A 17,764-nucleotide genomic window follows, 5' to 3' on the forward strand; every position below is an offset into this window, starting at 1 on the left:
TTCACAATATAAGTAATTTATTTACAAAGGTACTGTATTAATTATCGATATTAATCTAAAAGTAATAATTAGTATTCTGCTTTATCTTTTTCTTTTATCATTAAATTCGTATATTTACATAAACAATAAAGTTACAACATTAAGTGCCTTGTTTAATAAGTTTCAAATAATTATTATTCGATAGTTAACGTTTTAAACAACTAGATAATACTGAATTTATTATCATTTATTTGGGGGAAAGATTACAGTGTGACTTTTATAATTGGTCGGCTTATACATTTATGTGACGATTAGCATTTACTCAGACGTTGTAAAATAGGTAGTACTTAGCCTAGAGTAGTGGTAAGGAGTATCTCTTGGATTTCGTAAGGAGAGCGTAGTTTTTCTTCATTAATTATTTGGGTCTTTTATCAAATTCAAACACAGAAACATATTAGAACATTAGAATGTTAAAATAGCTATTTATAGCACTAGGATTCTACATATGTTTTTCTCTAAGGGACTTGGTTTTCACAACCAATTGTTCAACAATATTGTAAAAAGAAAATTACAATCGGATGACGACAAGGCAAAGTCGCTCACTTGGTTGTAACGTTGTAAGGTTGTTGTAACTTGAATTATGACAAAAAACCGTCATAACATATTGCCATTATACTGCTTATACCAATTATTTTTTGAAGATAAATATCATAACTACAAAGTCACCAGTGAAGTATAAGTTACCCGTCATTGTGAACAAATGCTTCAACATCATTACAATCGAAACATGTAAAATTTCTAGAGCTCGTAAAACTGAAGATTTAAAGTGAACGTCAAATGTAAGTGAAAAATTAAATGTCAATATTTGCTTTCATATTGTTATAATAAACACAGCGTGGTCAAATCATTAACTAATGTGAGCATTGTGGCAGAAAAGTCAATAGATCTGTAGTAATAGTATTTTTGCAATAGAAAATTGCTATTGACAAAGTTACTGAGCATAAGGCAAGTGCCAAGGTTTGACGGTGTAATTCTTTACCGAGCACCTACACAAATCTGCAATTTCTATTATTTTTATCCCAATCCAGCATGAATTCGGCACAACACACTGTTTCAACTAAGTATGTTGTAGAAAAGTTTAGAGGAGCTTCGTAAAGGATCCATTCCCAAGCATATCGTGTTCGAACACACAATATTGCCTGAACTTGTACCCTGTACCTTCTAGTCCATATTCTACATCGCATGCGCAATAATAACTGATCTAACTTAATCAAAAACTGTTTTTTGGCAAATCGCAAAACATGTTTTGGTAGTCAGATCTTGCCTCACAAAATGGCATCTATATATTATAGTTAGGACTGCTATGTAAAAAATAGGTAATAAAATAATAACAAAGAAATTGATTACAATGTTTTTACCTAGTTTATGAAGTAATAATTATATTTAACCTATTTTTATGTAAGCATATGTAAACGTGTCTTTAAAATCATTACTCACTAAGGTCCTACCCCCAGCAAGTCGGCGCGCTAATCGTGTTTTAGTAGCTATCTATTTGGAATTAATAATATGTATAGAAAAACAATCAATATATTTAAGTTTTTTATCTTTATTTTAGTTGTTTTAAATTATTTAATGTGGTTATTGTTTTGTTAATTTCATAATAAAAAAGGTAGCTAAAATTGTTGATTCTGGACCTCTCCTCAATTACACATTATTTTAATTTGATAGCCTATTAGATAGAAAATTTAATAACGAATATTTTGCTAATTTTTTTTTAAGGAAATTATTCTTAAATCTTTTGTCTATTAAAGGCTTTTGGACTGAAATTTTAATTTCGTTGAGTTTAAATCGAAAATTTATTTTGCTAATCAACTTAGAATATCCAATAACCATGGCAAATTTTTAAACTAGTGAGACACTATTGTATTATATTTACTATGTAGATACTCCTAGAAATTCTGGAATCCGGGAGCGAAAGTCTAAAATATGGCTCAGTTCAGAATAAAATTCTTCTTACCCCGCAGAAAAACTTCGGCGATTGCATGGCAAAATTTATATTTTTTTTGTGTGATATGACACTAAATACCTTTATTATCACTGTCTTAAGGCAACTTGTGATGAAAAAAATAACATTTGGTAGTCTCTACATAATATCTCTAACTTAAAATATCTGCTCCACGTTAATAGCCTCTTTACATCTATTATTATTTGTTCTGCTAAGAAGATAGCATGCGTCCCGAACAACGAATCAACGGACTGCTTTTTGGGTTGTTTTTCGATGTCAATAGATAAATTAGTTTATAGTTCCCTGATAAGTTTTAATCAAACCGGCACTTGAATTACGTTGACGTTTTCTGAATGAGTTTAAACTAAACTAATTAATCGGTCTTCTGCGAACGATGTTATTGTTATAGTCGAGTGCCTAGTTTTTAAACTGTAAAAACGTCAATAACCCACCACCAGTAAGTAACAAGAAACATACTCTCGTTTCCAAGCATCGAATACTGATTAACAAGTATTTTTTTACCACTCATAGAAAATAAATTTTGTTTATTATACAACTCTATCACTCCAGTTTCTATATAATAGATTAAGTGGTTCCGAACGTATGGTTTTGCAAATGTGTGGGAGAGCGTAAAATAAACGTGTCTCCTTGGTACAACTACTGGATAATGGGTAACAGTAATTCGAGTACTTAAATAGTTATTTTGCTGAGTTTGTTATCAAGTGCTCCGGATGTATTAAAGCGCAGTGTACCACGGTGTTATTTTGTAGGTATATTTGATAGTTTTGAGACTTCCTTTTACTATGCAAACGGCATCAGGCACCTTGACACTAGAGGTTGTTAACCGGTGCATTAGATGGGGCGCAATTGAGGCCAGTGTGTGAGCGAGTTCAAGACCAATTTAGGTTCCGTAGGTCAGTTCGCCGAAGGTAACCTTGACATTGACCACAATAATTCTGCCTAGAATGTTTGCATTGAATCAATTTTGTTAAAATCATTTTTTTCTCAATAACGTATTAAGCAACAGTAGAAAGAACACAATCGGCCTATATTTTTGTTATTAGGTATAATAACTATTATGTTTATTGGTAATTATCTAGGTCAACATTATTAAATTGTAATAAATTCCTACATAAAACAGATATATATGTATATACTTAGGTAAGTAAAAGTAAAAACTTCACTTCTTTACTTATATAAAATAAGTTTTTTAACTCTATTCGAGTACGTATACGTATATCTGCATAAAGTCCGTGACCCCTACACGGTAAATTCACTTTACACAAAGACATAATATGTGAAAGGTTCAATTAATTCTACTTACATCAAAACTTTAAAATATATCATGTTTGTTTAAATGTTTTAATCTAAAAATAATTAAAGTAAGTATATTTATCATTGCCATGCTGTTTATTGGACATTGGTAAATATCATACTAGTAGTAGGCATATTAATAAGTTGTACACAATAAAACTCTTTATAATCGAGTCAATGAAACATAATCTTAAGTTGCATAATACAATGCGTAAGCTATGACAACTGACATACAAATTAAACCAATTATTAAGTTCATCTTAGTTTATTTAATACAAAAATTATAAAGTTGTAAAATTAACATTTTAAAACAGGCAATGAAAAACAAATTGTAAGAACGTACGATTTGTTTTACGTTGTTTTAAGTTCTGGATGAAAATAGCATGTCTACAGGATACGTCGCTACAACAGATTTCCAAGAGACAGGAGAGACAGACAGAAAAAAAGAAATGCTTCGTAAATTAAGCTCGCTGAACGAAGATGGGTACTCTAGGGCTGTTATGCAAGTATTTTTAAATTCAACGCATAAAAACTAGAGAACCGAGTTAATACATTTTACTAAATGCATTTATCTATATAATAAGTATATACTTACCTTGTTTCTACAATAATTAACTACAACCTAGGTAGTAGGTACAAATACCTACGATATATTTATTTAGAACTTTAAAATCTAAGTAATTATTCTAAAACGACCTATTCTTTTGAATTATTATTATTTAAAATTCATCTTTCCAGTAATATCAATTTTAACTTTGTTCAGTCTTAGTTCTTTATTAAAACCATGAAAAGATACAATGTGCGAAAGCTACATACTGTTGTTGGGAAATTACAAGTAATCTTTTATAAATGGGAATTTCGTGAACGACACATTGGCTTTACGCCAATTCAATAACTGTAATTTAAATTGATTGTGGGTTCCGTGACACCCCTATTATAAATCGCTCAAGAAAAAGAGGATGTCACGATAATGCGTGACCGTTGATTGCAATAAGCAGTTACTTTGCATCAATTCAGCGAGGACGTCGATTTCAATTTGACCACATCCTGCTTTCACAATATATTGTTATTTATTTTCGGAGAGGGGGCATTTTTAAAGCCAATCTCACGACGAGTAATAAAATTACTTGCAATTGGGAAGAAGTGTTGACAATTCTGTCTGATGTTACATATCGTACGTATTGATGTTTAAATATGCTTACATCTTTTAACTGGCGTAAGACTAAATTATACATGTAAAACATTATAAGTTGTGGTATCATTTTAGGTACTTATATAAAATTTCCCGTAGCAGAAGCCGTTAGGAGCCAGATTGTAGGTACGTAATCTTCGTCGCCTGTGTCAACATGTCAAACCATCTAATCGCGGTTGTGTTGCTGACCACCAGTGAAAGGAACGGCGATTTAGAGAAAGCGGGAAACTTTTGTTTCTTCGTCAACGTCACTGAATATAAGAAACGTAATATAATTACTTCAAGTCTGTATTCTGCGAGGTCTATTATTAAATAATGCATACTACACTACACTGTATACCTATATAGGTATAAACTCATATCTTTGGTCAGTCGCTAAGTTATTAAGGTCAGGGGGGGCAAGTGCGCCGACGGGGTAAGTGCACCTGCCCTAAAAAAATCGAAAACTATTGATGTTATACAATTACCGCAGTCTTATATCTATGCTACTAACTGAAATACAATTCCACTAAAAAATATAAATGGCTCTGTTCATTTTAATACGATTTATTCGCCATTTTATTTTAAGTGTCATTTAGACCTGTAAACAGAGATGACCCCGTGAAAGATAACATCAAATATTTCAAAATATTTAACATATGTCTGTAAACCAGTAACGTGAGTACATAGTTTAAAACTTTTATTTTAACTTCCTGCCTGAATTTTATTTACATATCGTCGTTGTAGGTGGAGAACTAAATAACTCAAAATTTCTAGTTTCGAGATAAAAGCGATTAACTGTTTTTTTTTCGTTATTTTTAAGCATTACTAAAAAACTATAAATAATTTTAATGTCGGTATTTTTATATATCTTGGGTCTTATTATATATTATATTATGAATTAACAAAAAAACTCTGACCTCAAGAATAAAAATAAAAAAAAAAAAACTTCTTATTTAATTCTGCCACAACAATGTTTTGTAAGTTTGCTGAAATAAACTAAATAACTCGTATAGTTATTTAGTTTTGCCACACTAGATACCATATGGTAAAGTAAGTAATTATAAGGTTAAATAATTACAATTATAGAGTATATTAAAGTAAATACCATTAGGATTTTCAATGTCTAAATTAAACAAATCAAGTTGTTTAGTTCTTCTACACACTTGATTAATTTTGTTTACAAACAATAGACTCGAGAAAGAATTAAACAACTCATTTTATTTAATTTCTTTTCTATTGAACCGATTATAAGTCGCAGTTTATTGATTTTATTATTTAATTATTTATTTTTTCTACAACAAAATATATATTATTTGAATATATTTATTTCTCCACTTTTAACATAAAAATAGCTATAATTTCGAAACGGGATAAGATAATGAAATGCTTGTTAGGCCAAAATATGCGCCATGTTTTGGGCAACACAAAAGTGATGAAAGTCCAAAATGGCCAAAATCCGAGTTATATAGTTCTCCACCTACAATGACGATATACTAAAATAAAGCATTTTTTAGCGATGCGAAAAAATAAACCTCAAAATTGTCGAGTAGGGCAAGTGCGCCACAGTTACTAGTCGTATGGCGTACTTGCCCCCGAACCATATATTACCAACCTTTTTTGAGAATATGTTTTACTAATATGAATTATTATTATTAAAATGTTATACTTAGCATGATCTTTTGTACTCAAGGTATTTTGTTTTAAGCCGACTTAAATAAAAGGGCGTATTAGTTAATTTGTCGTATATTTGTTTGTTTTAGATGTTTCGTTATTACAAAAAAAAACTGAGATACCTTGATCTAGAGCAACTTTACGTGAAGAGGTTGCAACTGTTCGATCAGGCACGTTATCTGGATATAATGCAGCTCAAACGTATCAAACGTCATAAGGCCATATTCAAAGTAATTGCGTTATAACGCATTCAACATTTTTTATTCCTACATTTTTTATATGTTTTTTTTAGTTTTTAATAATAAAATGGATTTCGTATTAAAGCTACAATTTTTTTATTACAAAATATCCGCATATTATATCAGAATTATATTTAGATTACTATTTATTTCTTAAAATCAAATATCTGGCTCATGGATCAAGACTTTATACGTGGATATCCATATTCGGATATCTGCGAATGCACTTTGTTAACGATCCAGCACATCATTAACACAAAGTTATAAGTCAGCTGTCAGCAAGTGGCTACCTACCTTTTGGGAGGTAAGAAGATAGGTACACTTTATGATAAAAATCGTTTTCTGATTTCTCAAAAATAAGACCTAAATATTTTAAGCAAGTAGATGATAGTACCTACGTCTTCGTCGTCTACGTCTATCCATCGAATTCAAAGTTCTGGTAAGTGCAATAAGAAATAGTATTTAAATTAACTTTATTGCAACACTTAATAAATAGAACTACAATACATTTTGACATTAATATGAACATAATTATGTGATATAAACCCCCGCGTGCGCTTGGTCTCCACACCGAATGCACGTCCATGCACGAAGGAACATTTACTGCAGCCCTAGGTATGTAGTTCAGTGTAACTACATTGATTAAGGCCTATGAGGGCTCGCGGACAATTTCTGGCCTTCTCCCTTCCGCCCGTCCTAAGAGGGTTCCGTTTCCTTCCCCACACTTCCCTCTCCCAGATATCTCCTCCCAACTTTCCTCCAGACCCCGGCAGTCGCTAAACCGGGGGATTCCAGAATCCCATTTGCAGGTTTCCCCCGGTGTGGACTGCGGGGCTCCGATACAAAAAAAAAACACTGAGGTTACACTGCAAGAGGTTTCAATAAAAGCGTTCAAACATCATTTCGATGACTCATTACACATCCAGTAATACCAAACTAATAAGAGACATAAATAATAATACATTCTATGGTAGAGACAGACGTGACTGAGGCCAGATACGCAATGACAGTAACCGATAGTCGATACCTTTTACGTTTACTTGTTGGTGTGCACACGTCTTGTCTCACGTATGCAACGTATTTATAAATGGTTCGAAATGCCTTTGGCTGTGACTTTGAAGGTGCACTAGCACCGTGTAGCGCTGCTGTTCAGCATGTATTCTGGTTCTCACAGTGTTTTTAATAATATTTGAAAACTGCAAAATATTGTGTAAGTAATGAAGCTAAGTGATAAAATAGTGGTTGGTGGAGATTGCAATTAGACACATTTAAACATCCATAAGCGACGAAGAACCATTCATTTGACCACGAGGGTCGATACCCGTAACGTAGATATTCGAATTAATAATAACAAGCTAAGTAGGTACTCGACTAGTGAGGCTATTATATTATTAGAATTATACAGGTTAATAGTTAAAATCGAAATATCGCGATTTGCAACCCTTTTCATAATCGAATGATTCAATTAGTACCCGCATATCTTCCCTCCCATCACTATTATTATTATTTTTCTTTCTATGAATTATCAAATCTCAATCTACCTAATTATGCACTAAATCTATGTTCAATAGTAAATAATCTTTGCTCAGTTTCTGAAGTGTGATAAAATATTGATTTATGTGGTTATTATTGAATCGTGCACTATTGTTTTTATTATGTACCTAGTTGCAAAATGTGATAGTTTGTAAAAATTATAGCTCCTTCCAAGGTTATTTGTGAAGTTATATAATGAAATTAATATTTTCCTCTAATTTAGTCAGGTGACACTAAGCAAAATGTTCGTGCAGAATTCCAATCCACTGTCTTTGGCTGTGAAGCATCATTGGAATATTCTTTACCAATGCGTAAAATGTCTATCTTCCCGAGCGCAAGCTCTACCATCGGATCACGATGGGCCTTGGAATGTGTACGTGCAGAAAGTGTCAAGTGGAACTCTAAGCAAGGATACTCATCAAGAAAATGTAGTTCACCATTTGCAACAAGTTTATCAAGAAATAGCATGTTACGAACGGCCAACAGTACCTGATACTTCTAACTCACTATTTAGCTTCTTTAGAAAACCTCAAGCACAGAAAATTATTGCTCCAAAAGGCCTTTACATCTACGGGAGCGTTGGCGGAGGAAAAACAATGTTGATGGATTTATTTTATGAGACCGTGCCGGTAAATATATATTAAGTATAATAAATTAATATTAGTGAAAATTTTGAATTTTATAACCCGATTTTGAAGTCAAATATTGTTACAATATACACTTTCAAATTTACCAATTCACTTCTCTCAAGTTTCAACCTACAAATATATAAAGAGAAGTTTCACGCTTGAACATTTATTTCTGGCCCTAGCCAGCAACAAGTATGGAGGTAGATATCAAATACTAATTTGCAACCAAATTATGAACTAAAAACAACCAAATACCTACTTGTTTAAGGTTTAAACTATTATTGTGTAACTTTATTATGTAAAATGTTTCAGATAAAAGAGAAGCTGAGAGTCCATTTCAATTCTTTCATGTTAAACATACATGCCAGAATACATGAATTAAAAATAAAATCAGGCAAAGGTGCTAGCTCATTTCGTGATGAAGGAGCCAGGCCATTTGATCCAATACCCCCGGTTGCAGCTGACATCACACAAGAGTCATGGTTAATATGTTTTGATGAATTTCAAGTGAGTATCATAAAAAACAAAATTAACATGACATTAGAAAAGAAACTAAGTATATTAATTCAATAAGTAATTGGTTAAAGTAAATAAATTGTATACATACAGGAACATTGCATAATACATTGTGTATTTAAGTTAAATATTTATGTTTGTACTATGTGTCATAATGACAAGTATTACTAAACAAATTTTCCTTTTAAATGCTGTTTTCATTACATATGTTTGCTACCTCTTGAATGATTGTTCTGTTATGTTTATGTTCATTCCCAGTCCCATTTATTTTGATGTTTAAGCCTTATTACAAAACAATCACGGGCCACAAACAGAATGTACAGGCCGCTGCCATAAAGTGGTTATTAAGTCATAATGTGACAAAAATATTACCATACCAGCTTGGGTTCAAGGCTCTAGCCGCATGAATGGTTTATCTGAAAAAAAAGTAGCCTATGGCTTATCCCGGATGTCAAACTCAAATTTCATTAAAATCAGTTTAGTGGTTTAGCAATGAAAGCATCGCAGAAAGACAGTTACTTTTGCATTTGTAATATAAAATATTTATTTACAGGTAACGGACATTGGGGATGCCATGATACTCAAACGTTTATTCACCCAGCTATTTGACAATGGGTGTGTTGTTATTGCAACTAGCAACAGAAAACCAGATGACCTGTACAAAAATGGTTTGCAAAGATCTAACTTTTTGCCATTTATACCTGTACTCAAAGCACACTGTGATGTTATTCAGTTAGACTCGGGTATTGATTATAGACTAAGAGGAACTGGCAGCAAATATAGCAAATACTTTCTGTAAGTACTTATAATATCTATATTATTGTAATACTAAAAAAATCTTATAAAAGTATTGTAAAATATTATTTAACAACTTTTTCATTTTGAAGTATTAAAAAACATTAGTTAATATTTTACAATTTATATTTTCAATAAGCTAGTAGTTACTAGTTTAGGTAAGCAAGAAGACTTGAAGATCTCCAACATGTGATTTTTATCTCTATTCTATCTTTTTGCTATTTATTCTATTTTTTAGGAATAGTGATGTTACTCCTGATAATGATCCAGTAAATATTTTATTTAAGTTTCTATGTTCTAAAGAGACTGATACAGTGAGGCCTAGAGTTATTAATATATTGGGCAGGAATGTCAAATTTGCAAAATCATGTGGTGGCGTTTTAGATTCGACTTTTGAAGAATTGTGTGATAGAGTAAGTACCTCATAATGATTATTATTTTACCACACTAAACCTTAATCCCAAATCCAAATTGGGCCATGTTTTTCTGGGCAGCATCACTGATTTCCTTTTTAATTACATAAAATCTAGTAATTTTTGTAAATGTTTGCAAGTAATACTTTCCTTCAATCTAATATTTTTTTATAACAATTCTATACTATATAGTATGTCCAGTGATGTCAATATTTTAAAATTTCTTTTTTTTTGTGGCTTGTTTACATCACCTGTGTTGTATCTAATAGTATATATATATATATATACTATTACTATTAGAGATATATATATATATATATATATATATATATATATATATATATATATATATATATATATATATATATATATATATTATAGTATATACACATATTTTTTTACTTAACAAAAACTGAAGTACATGCTTGTGAAACTCAATGACAGGTAATGCCAGTATGTTAATTATTATTTTCAGCCTCTAGGGGCCAGCGACTACCTTGTTATATCAAAAACATTTCATACAGTGTTCATTAGAAATCTACCTCAGCTATCTATTTCAAAGCATAGATCACAATTGAGAAGATTTATAACTCTTATTGATACACTGTATGACAACAGAGTGAGGGTATGTAACTTGGTATTTATTACAATTTGTCTAATTATTATCTAAACGTGAGCAGTGATAGGATCATTAACATACAAGAAATCTACCACATAATTCATATTATCTTTTACAGGTTGTCATTGCTGCGGATTGTGAACCGAAAGATCTTATGAAACTAGACCAAACTGAAGTTGCAGATTCTGACAGGGCTCTAATGGATGACTTAAAGATAACAAAAGACTCTGTGAGTTTATTATAATTCTTTATATTCACATAGTTATAATCTCATGACGAAGAATAACAGAATGTCTAAAACGTGAATTATTCTACGTCTTCTTGAAAATAATATTTTACAATTATTTAGGCACTCTTTCAATAGAAGTAAAACAAAAGGTGCATATTCAAAACAAAATAAATAATAACTATGTAATGATGAAAATAATCAAAAAATCACATATTAAACCAGCCATTTCGAGCGAAAATATTCGTTATTCATGGATGCTTATTGGCATATTGTTAGCGGAGGCAAAGATGAGTACAGTTTAATTTAACGCAATGTCAAAATGAATGTAAATACTAAATGATGACCTCAGTTTTCTGTATGGTTTTTAGTGTTATTTATTTATGAAAATAGAATATTAAGCTGAATTTCATTAAAATTGGCAACTGGATTTTTGTTTTGTTTTTTGGCAGACAGAATCAAACAAAAATAACAGGAACCACCTAATAAAAAATATTTTTCATTTGTTGATGTTACAATTAAAATATATTAGATACAGCTGGCATTATGTAATGTAATGATTGGTTAATTATGTCGACGATTGGACAATTATTATTATTAATTAAAAGTCTATAAAAATAGTAAATCTGCTATTAATAGTGACAAAATGAACCTATTTTGCGGATTTTATCGCAGTTTTTATATTATAATCTCCCGCAAAATAGTTTCATTTAAATGTCTAATATTCGTGTAAGAAATCATTATAATAGAGACTAACTTCAATTTGAGAAGTGTGCAGGTAGGCTCTTTTTGCATTACTTTGTATAATTTTATGAATATAACCTATTTTTTTTATCCCGTATAATTTAAGATTAGTAAAACATGAAACATTTACTCTAGCGTGTTGTCATCCCCCATTTGGAATTAATCGCCGTGTCCTATTATTTTGGATGACCTCGTTTACATACACTTGCTATTTTAACCTTATCTTATATTGTAATAACAAACAAAAAATCTGTAGTTTCTTGTAATAACTAGAATTACGACGAAAATAGCTTTAATTGCTTTAGAGGGTTTATTGCGTTTACAATAAAAAAAAGATAATTTAGTGGTTTTATACTTTAAGTTAATATAATAATTTATAATTCACTCCGTGAATGGTGATTTTTTAAATGATTAGCCAGCTTATTGAAAAAAGGATGTTACAGTATAACGCCATGGATATCATATAATATTGAATTTGACACTTACAACGCATAAATACTGCCAACAGGAAATATCTATATATATAAAAGAAAGTGGTGTTAGTTACACTATTTATAACTCAAGAACGGATGAACCGATTTGGCTGAAAATTGGTGGAGAGGTAGCTTAGAACTAGGAGACGGACATAGGATACTTTTTACTATTATATAAAGCTGAAGAGTTTGTTTGTTTGTTTGAACGCGCTTATGTCAGGAACTACTGGTTCGAACTGAAAAAATCTTTTAGTGTTGGATAGCTCACTTATCCTGAAAGGCTAAAGGCTATATATGATCACGCTATGATCAGACGGAGCAGGGCAGTAATGAAAACTGTTGCAAAAACGGTGAAAATTTATAACTTTTGAGAGAATATATTGCGTGTGCTGCGTAAAAGGTTAAAGTTATGTAACAATTATGGACGACGAAACTTATCGTATTAAAAAATTTAAAAAAATATGTTATAAAACAAAGACCCCAGACACGTCGGTCTGCCTGTCCGAACGCGTAAAACTCAAAAACTACCTAATGGATTTAGGTGAAATTTGGTATGGATATAGTTTGAGACCTTGGGAAGAACATGGGCTACTTTCTATCCCGGGAAAATGTAAAGCGTGATTGATATAACGGAAAACTTTATCCCGAAAAACTATCACGCGGGCGGAGCCGCGGGCAAAAGCTAGTATAATATAATAATAGATTTTGATGAATAGGATAGGAAGAGAAAGGCTCGTCACTCGTTACGAGCACTAAAGAACCAACAAGATAAAGTGTATTCATTTTGATTGTAAGGGATAATTTCAAATACGGAGAATTATCACGAGAGTCGTTAAATATTAACTGATACATAATTTGTTTAGTGGAACAAATGTATCTTTATTTTAATGTAATGTATTTTTCCCTGTTTAGGAAGATGCCAAAGCTGCTATATTCACGGGCGAAGAAGAGATGTTCGCGTGCGACCGATGCCTTTCGCGTATTATGGAAATGCAGACAGACGAGTATTGGGATAAGTGGGGCACGCATATTAATTAAACCTATTTTTATATTCTAATGTTTAGCTAGTGGTTTCATATTGAGGATTTTAAATATTCCTAATAGTTAAGTAATTTATGCCGAATCTAGGCCGGCCAATCTACTCCCGAGTGTTTTCGTATATTGGAGGACATTTTTGGCAGTTTTTGAATGAAGATGTTTTTAAATATTTTGATATGAAAAGCTAAATATAGTAAAATTTAGAAAATTTGATTATAATGAAATTTTCGGCTTCGATACCTTCATATTAAAGCTCATTCTACACATTGTAAAGGGAAGTTGTAGGAGATACTGAAATTGCCAAAGTCTTTTCCCCCTATTTACCTTTCGATTAGTAATCATAATTGATATTTATAAAATTGTATTTCGATCTTGGAAAATAATAATAGTCTCGACGTTACCCCAACTATTGTACGATGCGATTATACTGGATCACGAAATGAGAGATCTCTACGATTTTGGATGCATTGATACAAATATTTGCGAATTACACAAACATTTGTGTTGTTGCGGAATTGAACCAACGACCTCTGGTCTACACATAGCCGACTGCTCTCATCCACTAACCAAGGAGTTAGTCAAATATATTTAATAATGAATATAATAAAGTTACTAGTTATTACATAGTGCATAATAACAAATCAAGTATTAAATCACATTCTTTATCAATCATATTACCTGCATTGAAGTATTTAGATAAGTCATTAGAATAATAATTTATTTTTGTTTGTGTTTGGTGTGTATTTTAGATGAGTTTTAAAATAACAGTAATTAGGTTCAATATTCAATAAGACATGGTAAAAGTGGATTATTTGGGTGGATTTTCGAATGCCATACTGGAATTTGATGTCTGTCAAGTGAACAAAAAGTAGAGGCTCATACAGAGAAACGCGGTACCTTTTAGGATTTCTACGGTAATGGATGAATCGTTGCAATGTCAGCGATACCTGCGACGAACACGTGCTAATTTTAATTTATATGCCTCATCATCATCATATATCTTTGTCCACTGCTGGACATAGGCCTCCTCCAATATGCGCCATTTTACCCTGTCTTCGGCCTGTCGCATCCAGTTCTTACCAGCGACCTTTCGCAGATCGTCACTCCACCTAGCTGGAGGGCGTCCTACACTACGTTTGCCGAGCCGTGGTCTCCACTCAAGAACTCGTTTACCCCATCGGTTATCGGTTCTTCGACAGATATGCCTTGCCCACTGCCACTTCAGTTTGCTAATCCTGTGTGCTATGTCGGTGACATTGGTTCTCTGACGAATGACCTTGTTACGAAGTTTATCCTTCAGAGAAACTCTGAGCATAGCATGTTCCATAGCTCGCTGAGCGACTTTGAGCTGGTGGACCAGCCGTACTGTGAGCGTCCACATCTCGGCACCGTAGGTCATGACAGACATGACATAGGACGCACTGGTTGAAAACCTTCGTTTTCAGACATTGTGGTAGAAGTGACGAGAAAACCCGACGCAGTTTGCCAAATGCGGCCCAGCCCAGCTGGATTCTCTTTTTAACCTCCTTCTCAAAGCTGTTTTTTCCTAATTGCAGAATCTGCCCAAGGTAGGTGTATTCCGAAACAACTTCGAGAAGGTGCCCATTGACAACGATAGGTCTTGGATCTAGGTGGTCATTGATCATAAGTTTTGTCTTATCCAGATTCATTGTTAGACCTATTCGCTGTGCGGCCGAAGCTAGGCTGTTTAGCATCTGTTGCAGTTCCTCCAGTGTTTCTGCCATTATCACTATGTCGTCTGCGAATCGCAAATGCGAGATGTACTCACTATTTATGTTAATGCCCATACCTTTCCAGTCCAGAGTCTTTAACAAATCCTCCAGTGCGCTTGTGAACAGTTTTGGGGAAATAACATCCCCCTGTCTCACCCCTCTGCGCAGCTGAATGGGTCCCGACTGCTGGTTCTGTACTTGGACACACATAGTGGCAGATTTATATAGACATCTCAGCACTTCGACATAGCGATAATCTACTTAACAACGCTGTAAGGATTCCAGGACAGCCCAGGTTTCGACAGAGTCGAAGGCCTTCTCATAGTTCACAAATGCCAAACACAGGGGCCGATTATACTCCTCGGATTTCTGTATAATCTGCCTCACTGTGTGTATGTGATCTATGGTACTGTATCCTCCGCGAAACCCAGCCTGTTCCGGGGGCTGAAACTCGTCGAGTCTCCTAGCGAGGCGATTCGTGATAACCCTGGAGAACAACTTATAGACGTGGCTCAGGAGTGAGATAGGCCTATAATTCTTTAGAAGGGTTTTATCCCCCCTCTTAAAGAAAAGAACCACCAGACTCCTACTCCACGCCTTTGGAGTTCTCCCACAGTGTAGAACGGAAATAAATAGAAATTTATATGCCTATGATAAAGAAATTAGTTAATGCGCGTCGTGTCGTATCAACTATCCAATAAATACGCGAGGTATGTATAGTCAACATGTTTGCTGATGACTCATTTATTATATAATCAGGGGACCTGTTCTGTCTACTAGGGCATATCCGCCTTTTGTTATTACGGGTGTTCTAATTGAAGGACGGCTTTGATACCCATACAGGTAACTTGTGGTACTGGTGGTAGGTCTCTCATATGTGATAGTCCGCCTGGATAGGTACCACCGCAATGTCTAAATCTGCCACCAAGTAGCAGTAGTCACTGTTGTGTGCGGGTTTGAAGGGAATTGTAGCCAGTGTAACTACTGGACATAATATGTCTTAACATCTCATTTCTCAAGATGGCGAGCGCAGTGAAATACCAAACAATACTTTGTGATTGAAGGTGTTGGATGGTGTTTCTACTGGCTATGGGTGGTCGTATCGCTTACCATCAGGCGAAATAAAAAAAAAAGATAAAATAGTAAAAAAATCCCCTATTTATCTGTAGATTCCAAAGTGGTCCTACGATTACAATGACCGTGATTTCAAAAAGTCAAATTTGTCTCTGTTGACGAATTAGGGCCCCCTGACTATATGTATATTAAATTAGATTTGATGTACAGCGCGCCGCGACTTTGTATGAGTCTATATTCTAATTATTTCATAAAGGCCCGTAGTTTGGAATCATTGTTCGGGTTGGTTAGCTAAACATAATTAAATAGTTGTACTAAAAGCTGCATTAAGTAATGTTAACTAGGTATCTATCTATATTACATTTTAGGAGCCAAAAGATTATAATTAATGCATCTTCTGCATCTACGGGTCCGATATTTGCAATAATTTTACAATACCCATTACAAAATGTTCCTGTTTACGGTACATACGAGTACTTTAGGTTAGTTTAGAGGTAGCCGGTGAGGTACATAGCTCCCAGAACTGATAGCATTTGGAGTAAGTAATAAGTTAGTTATGCCATTCATACGGGTAAAACAACTTTGTATGTAAAGATGAGCAAGTATGTTATACAACATCGACGAAAGGATACGGGTCCAGCAATATGTGCTTCCGGCTTTAGACAATTTTCTTAGATATTTTTTGCAACTGATAATTATATCATCGTATAGTTTTATATTTTATAAATATTTATTATAATCGTTAATATATTCAATAGATGTAGAATCAAGGAACTGAATTCGATAATGTAGGTATAAATATGTAAGACCCTTAAATTGATGGATTGAAAATTTGGCTAATGTGGTTTGGGTTAGATAAATTTTGTTTTTGGACCATCAACTTTAAAAAAAATTAAGTACCTATATAGTTTTACATGATTTGTCTTTTTCCAATTTAAGGGTTAAATATTTATTAGCGAACTTCGTTAATATTATTTTTATATTACTATTTACATTGTATTTCTAAATCATTTTGTATGTTGAATATATTGGTTATCTTTAAATTTGTAACATTTTTTATTTACCCTTTAAAGTGAAAGCCACATAGCTTGTTCGTTTCAACACAAGCATAGAGCGAGCTTGTGCATATCTAAACTAAAAAAAACGTTTAAAGTTAAAAATAGCAAGTAACTGGAAGCTATTTTGAATAAAGGTGGATTTTTTAGGTACGATAAATCATATTTTATAATATATTATATCTATTAAACTGGACCACGAGTCACGGCATCAGTTGCAGCTTGAACGTTGATTTGGGTGCAAACTAAAAAGCGGCAGATTATATCTATCATATTGTCAAGACACCAGATTAAATATAAATATTATCTTGATTTGTTTATCAAGATTACACAATCAAGCCAGGTTATTCACTAGTTTCTGTATGTATTATACTGCCTTGCACCACTGGTCGATACTTAATATTAAATGATCATCTATCTTTACTATTATATAAAGCTGAAGAGTTTGTTTGAACGCGCTAATCTCAGGAACTACCGGTTCAAACTGAAAAATTCTTTTTGTGTTGGATAGCCCTTTGTTCGTGGAGTGCTATA

The 17,764-nt window shown here is 32.9% G+C and overlaps 1 protein-coding gene across 3 annotated transcripts; it reads left to right on the top strand.

Annotated features, from left to right (window-relative positions):
• Positions 1-678: 678 nt before the first annotated feature.
• On the top strand, positions 679-17,218 carry LOC115442502 (putative ATPase N2B). Of its 3 annotated transcripts, none has more exons than XM_037443317.1 (8): positions 679-818; positions 8,139-8,544; positions 8,857-9,051; positions 9,614-9,855; positions 10,094-10,268; positions 10,744-10,893; positions 11,006-11,116; positions 13,243-17,218. In XM_037443317.1, exons 2-8 carry the CDS (start codon positions 8,158-8,160, stop codon positions 13,366-13,368), a joined length of 1,386 nt encoding a protein of 461 aa, XP_037299214.1. In that variant the 5' UTR covers positions 679-818; positions 8,139-8,157; the 3' UTR covers positions 13,369-17,218. The 3 variants fall into 3 exon arrangements, with proteins under 3 accessions (XP_037299214.1, XP_030023402.2, XP_037299213.1); XM_030167542.2 differs by lacking the exon at positions 679-818 and adding an exon at positions 7,370-7,592; XM_037443316.1 differs by lacking the exon at positions 679-818 and having other exon boundaries at positions 7,703-8,544.
• The last annotated feature ends 546 nt before the right edge of the window (positions 17,219-17,764 follow it).

This window comes from Manduca sexta, chromosome 26 (genome assembly GCF_014839805.1).
Source record: "Manduca sexta isolate Smith_Timp_Sample1 chromosome 26, JHU_Msex_v1.0, whole genome shotgun sequence".
Lineage (NCBI taxonomy): Eukaryota > Metazoa > Arthropoda > Insecta > Lepidoptera > Sphingidae > Manduca > Manduca sexta.

Bases quoted from the DNA above. Each gene is read 5' to 3' on its own strand.
- LOC115442502 (XM_037443317.1), top strand. From the start codon at position 8,158: ATGTTCGTGCAGAATTCCAATCCACTGTCTTTGGCTGTGAAGCATCAT. The intron at 10,269-10,743 runs GTAAGTACCTCA...TATTATTTTCAG, and splicing joins TTGAAGAATTGTGTGATAGA to CCTCTAGGGGCCAGCGACTA. The intron at 10,894-11,005 runs GTATGTAACTTG...TATCTTTTACAG, and splicing joins TGTATGACAACAGAGTGAGG to GTTGTCATTGCTGCGGATTG.